This window comes from Siniperca chuatsi, linkage group LG9 (genome assembly GCF_020085105.1).
Source record: "Siniperca chuatsi isolate FFG_IHB_CAS linkage group LG9, ASM2008510v1, whole genome shotgun sequence".
NCBI lineage: Eukaryota > Metazoa > Chordata > Actinopteri > Centrarchiformes > Sinipercidae > Siniperca > Siniperca chuatsi.
This window is the reverse complement of record NC_058050.1, coordinates 18,682,221-18,690,110: the sequence shown is the minus strand read 5'-3', so window position 1 is coordinate 18,690,110 and position 7,890 is coordinate 18,682,221. Positions and strand designations below refer to the sequence as shown.

At 39.4% G+C, this 7,890-nt stretch overlaps 1 protein-coding gene across 4 annotated transcripts in view; it reads right to left on the bottom strand.

Moving 5' to 3' along the window:
* Nucleotides 1–479: 479 nt before the first annotated feature.
* Nucleotides 480–7,890, bottom strand: part of cdkal1 (CDK5 regulatory subunit associated protein 1-like 1) — a 256,133-nt gene continuing 248,722 nt past the window's right edge. For all 4 annotated transcript variants that reach the window (XM_044208561.1, XM_044208562.1, XM_044208560.1 and 1 more), the window contains exon 15: nt 480–2,399. In XM_044208561.1, the coding sequence (XP_044064496.1) occupies nt 2,238–2,399 (162 nt within the window). In that variant the 3' untranslated portion in view covers nt 480–2,237. The remainder of the gene's footprint in view (nt 2,400–7,890) is intronic.

Sequence of the window (7,890 nt, the reverse complement as noted above, 5' to 3'; positions counted from 1 at the left end):
ATGCAAGCATGCTGGCTTTCTGCAAAATTAAGCATTGGAGGAAACTACAGACAGTACATCAGACAGCGCAGGCATGTACAGACACACACACCCCTTCTGACACGGAAACAAGCTCACAAACAAGCTGAGAGACACTTGTGACTAGGAATATACACAGGGCATGTACACACACACACACACACACACACACACACACAAAAATGCAGACATACTGAGAGACACATGGGCCAGTGCAATGCGACGCATAAACTGGGGCATGCATTATTAACGGTCGGAAATTTCAGAGCACATGTTGGGACTGTTGTACCTCAAAACAGAAAGGCATTAGACAGAAACACAGGCAAACTCTATGCATGACAACAACTGAGCGATACAGAGCGCTGTAAAGACATTTTCATTCTATAGGACTATTTAGTATAAATAGTAAAAACTTCAACAGTTAATAATTCAATGAATCAGTCAATCAATCAACACTTCAGTCATTTCACTCATGACAAATTAATTTTGTCCTTTATTAAACTGTTTTGGATGGTTGGGACAATGCAAATCAAGAAAAACAAAAACAATATATAGTCTGTCTCAATAATAACTCAGACTATGCATTCACCACAAGTAGTCCACATGTCAACAGAGTAGTTGTATTACAGGGTCAGTGCACCTGAATTACAGAAAAAGAAAAACATCTCCCACGTACCTCCAGTGATGTCTAGCAAGCTAACAGTTTAGTTATATTTGCCCATGTTTTGAGATATCTGGCACTGAGATTTCTTCTGCCACCCCAATACAAGGTATTTGAATTTATTTCGTTTATGGTGGTTTGGATTATCCAGAGTAACAGGGATATTGTTTTTTGGGGGCAAAACAAACAAACAAAAAAACCCCCATGTTTTTTCCACCTTCATTGTATTGGGGTGGCAGGAGAAATCGCAGAGGTGGATATCAGCTCAACACACTACAGGTAAGTGAGAAAATATGAAACAACCCTTTAAAAGTTGGCACCGGAGCTGGTCATCACACACAAATAAAACAAATCACATTGGGTGTGTGGATGTTTTGTACCAAATGATGAGTCAATAATGATCATCAATCAGCAGTCAGCATTGTCCACCTGGCCAACTGCCAGTTACGTTATAACTAATCAGGTAAGGGAAGATGTACATTACAAATTAATTCCATTTGACTTTGATGTCTGAAGCAAAAACCATAAAATGAAACAAACTTTCTGAATAACCACTTTAACAAAAGAATAACACGTTAAAACAGATGTTTGTTATGAAGATCTGAAAATATACTGTCCTTGTCTTTCATTCAAAAATAAATACTTTGAAATGAAGGTTACAAATGACCCTTAATCAGAGTATTATTCACATTATTACTTCTTTCCACAGAATAAAATAACATACTGTAAAGTAAGCACAGTTGAATGGGCAACTCTATAATGCACAATATTTGGAAATCTACATGCTCAGTACCTCTAAAAAATATGTCTGATAATAACACCTGAGAATCACTCTGCAACTCAGCAAGCTGAAAAGTTTCATCATCCTCAGACTTTGTTCTGGTACAGGTGACCAGAATGTGTTCAAATAGTTGAGTTGGGCTTAATTGCTCTGTGGAATAGCTACAATGACCCAAAAACACTTATTTACCAGTTTATGGACAACGTCCGGCTGCAGCCATCAGTAATCAATAGACAAAGCCTTTTCCTGAAAAAGCCTATATTTAGAAAATGTTAAAGCCCCATAATGAAACAGAAATATGAAATGGAATCTGTACTTGAAATAGACTATAGAGAGAATAAAATCTAGTATAACTAGGATGTAATTTGTACCAAAAAGGCTTTGTTCACTAAGGTCTCTGAAGACTGCTGACCTGTCATTGCCCATGTGGTTTTTCTTACTTCACTGACAGAAAAAGACACTGACATCCATTTCTTTGGAGAAAACTAAGTAAATTGACTGCTAAGTGGTAAACTATGCCCTTAAATTAAAAGAAAAAATCTAACTGTACTAAAAACAGAACATTCAAATAATCCTTGACTGTGTACGTGTCACTGACTTCGTCGTCTTTTCTTTGGGTTCATTTAAGATTTAATGAAAGCGACATGGAGTATGTTACAGGGGATCTAAGGAGACAGTTTTATCACTGTATTCACCTGCTTCAAACACACTGTTTAGGCTCCTATGATGTCACTGTCCTCTCCTTTGTTCACAATCTTCTAGTTTGCAGTTGCTCTATCAGTACAGTTTCTCTACAATGAAGGCCAAGATGGCTGCTGTCAGAGCGAGCCCGATTCCCAGCTTCTTCAGTACTTCCCTGTCCAGACTGTAAGAGCCGAACAACAAAACAGACGAAGGCGGCATAGAAGCAGGACCTTGGACGCCATTGGCCATCTGTTCCTGTGGGGGGGAAACATACAGAAAGACAAACACATTAGACTGAGATCACAGGTAGAGATTTTTTATGTGTTCTTTATTTATTATCACCTGAACACTGTAATAACAATACAATACTTTGTGAGTGCTCTTCTCTGCAGAGAAACAAAGATTCCTGGATCAGCTACAATCGAGCTTGCAGTTATTCAATCAAATTGCATGGGAGATGTTTACTGATATGAGGTCTCAGCCTAGTCTCCCTGCTCATTAGGAATATGTTAAGAAATGAATATTTGTTAAGTGTGTTTCTAATAATGTGCACTTAAAGTGGATCATGACTGAACACATCTTTTGGAGGTTAAAAATGAACAATGTAAAATTAACATAGCACAGATCCTCCTGTCATTAAGGCCACCATGTTCAGGTGGTATACTACTACCTGCTGTAAAAGAAGAGGAACTTTGCACTCACTGGCTGAACCTGCTGGTGCTGTTGAACTGAGTTGAGTCCATACCAGAACTCTCTCTCACAAGGAGTCAACTGGGGGCCAAATGGTTTAAAAATTTGAATTTGAATATCTCTTGTGATATGATGTGAATATCCCACTGATGCATACACACAGACAAAGGCTCTGTCTTGCTTTCTCCAACATATGACTGCAGATCGTTGCAGCTCATAGCATAAGTTATGTCCATAATTCATAATTAGGGGATCATCTTTAGACGAGATCAACTGGCCACAGTCACAAATCAAACAGCGAGGCTTGACAGCACAGTGGCCAGTGATCCAGCGCATCAAATGTCTGTAATCAGAGAGTTCAGTTTAGTCTTAATATGTTGGACCATTAAAAAGACATCCACCACTGAAGGGATGTGACAGTGAAAGATGGGAAAGAGCAATGCTGAGAAGAGTGGAGCAGGAAGAGGAAGAAAAGGAGGACCAAATTCTCATTGTGTTTAAAAAAAAAAAAAAACAAATATCTGGAGTTTATTTTGCCACATCGATCATCCAAGTCATAATTCACTCAGCCCTTGGTTCTTCATTTATGTGAGTGGGTATATGACTACCCTTTATGGATCATTGCTGTTGATCATTATGTACATTTAGAAATATATCTATTGATGCCACTTGATATTAGGATCCATAGATACTTCAGTGGCATTATCATTTAGGAGAGCAAAGGGGAATTACAGGGCTTTATGATTTCCTCCACTTTCCTGTCTCTCTCTTGTTTTCTCACCTTCTGTCTCTCTCCTCAGTTTCATTTGGAAATTACAGACACAATAATAAACAGAATTATAAAATTCACTGCTTAGTTCGATATTTTGTGGATGACAGCATTCATAAAACCAGCCATTTGCTTATGCAAATGATTGCATTTCAATTATGATGCCATTATCTCTGTAAAAAGCAGTTAATGCGGTTTTGTAGTGATCCAATTATTACAGAGTGCTGTCTATTGAATCAAGCTGATGTTGAGGAAGGTGCACTGTGGTGTAGTTATGTAAGGAAGCTTGGAAAGACATGAGAAGATAAGAGTTAGCTTACAATGTTAGCACAGCCAGAGCAAGACTGAGACTGTGATAGTGATTGTGTTTGAGTTCATCTTTCAGTAGCACATCATTTTCATGCTGCTTTGCTACAGTGTTTCTATATCAAGTATAACTTCACACAGACCTGCTGCCTATAGGATTTTAAGTGTGCACCCTGCAGCAATGACTGCTTTGGGCTGAATTTGAGAGGCTTGTGTGTTTGGTATGTCGCCACTAAAAGCAGCTGTGATGAGAGCAACATAACCCCCGCCCCCCCAAAAAACTGTCCTTTTTCAGTCATTGATGGTGTTAATATTATTCAGTTAGTAACACTGAATAACCAGCCCTATTTCTCCCTGGCCTCCCCCTCCCTCATTGATCATCATTACAAATTTATTTTTATATCTGTTATCTTAATTTACGAGAGTGGACACCTGAGGTGTAATTTCAAGCAAAGCCAATTGATTGCTAAATAAGTAATTCTGCACAAGATGTGGCTCTTTTAATTTGAACATTAAACAAATTGGATGAGAGAACCAACACTTGTCAACATCTCTGGGTGGAGTGGCAATCGATCTGGATGACCTTGTGGTAGTTCCTGTATGAGTCCTCCTGCATGACAGTTGGTAAAATGCCTTGTTTCCAAGAGGGTAGATTATGCTGGGAGATATTGAGCGACTGATCAGCTGCTTTCTAGAATAACCTTTAGGCAAGTTCACTCGGGATAATTTTAAGAGGTTTGATATTTACCATCGGTGGACTGACCCCCCCCCCCCGTTCATTCTTATTTGACGATCCTCTGTCTCACCTGCCTTTATTCCTTCTCTCTATGGATTCTCAGTGAGAAGTACACTTTTTTTTCATCCTCCATCTTTTTTTTCCAAGTAGGATGCTTAGCCAACTTAAGGAATTCTGTTAAGCAATATTTGATTGTGCAAGTTATCTATTAGTTTGCTATCTTATTTAGCTGAAAAATTCCCATATGAGTTAAGAATTTTAGAAAAAAAAAAAGTTGCAATTGTAGAGAAGTTGTATGCACACCTACAGCACTTTTCACCTATGAACTAAGAGTAAAAGCATGACAGATTTTGTGGAGTACAAACACCTGCCTGTATGTACAGTATGTATTAGTATGTAACAGAGAGTCAGTGCACGCCTACACGTGTTGCATGTACATGGCTGTGTGTATAAGCAGCTGCAGAGCGTCTGTCCTCTGCCTCTCTATTCTCCACATTACTCCCGCTCCCGTCCTCTGTGATGGTTGTGAATGCTACCTTGCCACCCACTCTTCTCCTCACTGTTGTCGCTGAATGGTTTCCTCTGTTACTGCACACAATGGAGGATGGATACTATGACCGCCAACGCCTACGTGACACATCCATAAGTCACTTACAGTAACTTCAGACAATAGGTGGAGGAAGAATCAGTAACAGAGGTCTGGCTGTCATATCCACACAGTCAGATCATCGTTGGACTCCCTAATGGTGAAACTGATATGCTGTTTTGTTGCTGTTTTGATGCTTGAAAAACAATAAGGGTGCTAGGGTGTATGGTGGTAGCCTTGTCATAGTGCATGTGCTACTTGTCACTGAGCCTCTTCTCTGTAAAAATGTGATCATAATGAATACAGCTACTTCTATCAGGGGTTCAATTCATTATTCCAATCTCATCAGCAATAATATGTTTGAAAAGTACTACTTCAGCGAGGTTACACTGTAAGCTTTTAGCAGGTTTTAAACATTGGCTCATTCATTAAAGTATGAATGAACTGGCAGTGAGAAAAAGGGACTAAAGTTGGTTTTGCATCATTCATAACTTTTTATAAGAAAGGCTGCCTGTAAACAGAAAAACTTCAATAAAATGTATTTAATGGAAACTGAAACAAAAGGTGAAGCAGGAAAGCAAATGACTTGAAATTGAAAAATGTTGAGCACCAAAACCATTATATTTCTCCTGGCTGACAGGCTAAGTATACTGCCTTCTTCTCTATTCATCTGTCTCTCAGCAGGTGTCTTAACAACTGGGAGCCAGGAGAGAGACTGAATAGTAGTAGTCTAAAATCTATTAGTAGTAGGGAGGATAAGTGAAAATCCAAGTGCCAGTAGGTGCGTGTCAGCACAGTGGGAGAGAGGGGAGGAGAGGAGTGGAGAGAAGTGAAAAACTGAGGAATGAGGAAAGGAAGGAGAGGAAGAAAAGGGGGCAGAAAAAGATGAGAGATGTGGCTCTCAAGGATAGTTCACCACCTGCAAGCTGGCATGCTGAGTCCGTGCAAGTTTCTGTGAGAAAGAGAGAGTAAAAGCATTGGCATTTGTGAGTGTGTTTGTACATGTAGGCATGTGGTGGATAATGTCTATATCTCTGCTCACAGCGGTAGAAGCGCAAAATAATTCTACTTTAAAATCATCTAACACTACACCAGGGGTACAGACTGGCTAGCAAAGCTAGATACTTTTCCCTCAAGGTCTAGGACTCTCAAATGTCTCTGTTTCTTAAAAACTCTTTCCACATATGCACCTTTAAAAAAAAAAAGAAGAAAAATCTGCCTGCATGTCTGGTGCAGCCTACGCCAACACACTGACATATTCACACAAAGATACACACGGTGACACGCACACCACTTCACGAGAGCCAGAAAGCACAATACACGGTGGTCACATTTCTCACATGATCCTCACCAGCTGTCAGTGTCACTCTAGACACACATAGACCATGGAAGTGGTTTGTGTATGTGCGTAAACAGATAATGTAACAGGCTTCTTAGTCACGGGTGATTTGACAAAGCCATAGTGACAATCACAATGAGCTGCAGCTATATTTACAACAGCACAGAGGGACGGCAGGGACGGAATTTAAGAGTGATTACAAGTAAAATTTCTGACACAAATAAATGTCTTTGTTGGAACTCTATCACTGACTGATTCATAGTGTAAATTATGACATTTGTTGTTTGGTTGGTAGAAAGATAGAGGTTATAGCTGTAGAAAAAGACAAACAAAGGGAATAGAGGCTCAGTGGGGAACTTGAGTCATGTTCTCTTTCTTTCTTCCTCTTTCTCATCTGTCATCTGCAATTTCCTCCATCAACTGTAAAAACCCTCTGACACCACAATTTAGGGGCGTGCAGGTATCCCTGTTGTCACTTTACACACACTCAAAGCTACACAACATCCTAATTCAAACATATTGTCAAGTTACACTTTGACACAACTTGTTTCTTCATGCCACGTGTATGCGTTCGCGTTGACTGTATATGCATGTGCAAGTTGACTCACACACAGTAACAGACACACACAACACATGTTTACATAGTCACACATATCATCACAGCAAATAATAGATGAAAAAGTTAATTGTCATTTTTACATTATGTTTAATTTTTTTCAAATAAAAGGATGACCTGAATATTTAATAAACTGAGAATTTATCAGTAGATTATGTGTGGTTTGTGCAGGCCATATTTTCTCCCACTACGCAACAGAAAGAGCAAAATTACAGCCAAGTCAACAGACTCAAAAAACACAACAGTGCATCGACTAGTGTCTGCAGGCCATGGGAATGGAAATCAATATCATCAGTCCTATCTATCATAAAGCAATCAGAAAGTGAAAAATATCTTCTGTGGTGAGGGCAACTGTTTGTTTACAGTAATTTAATGTGGTGTTACTGTGGTTTTTCTTTGCTTTTAACTGCTTTTTGGTTTCAACTGCTTCCTCCAGTCAGGTATCCCAGTGAAGCATGAGATATGGACATGATATGGACACTAGAGCCTAACCAACTTATACAACTGTGCTGTGAAGGACACCCTGGCAAGATTATAAAAAGACCATGATAGTGGCAACCAAAATCACTGAGGCAGACCCACCTTCACTTAACAATACCTATTGAATGTTACCTGCTGCATAAGAAAAACCCAAAACATAATTAGACACCAGTAATCCTGCTCACTCACTGCTTCCTCTGTTGCCATCTGGGAAATGCACCAGA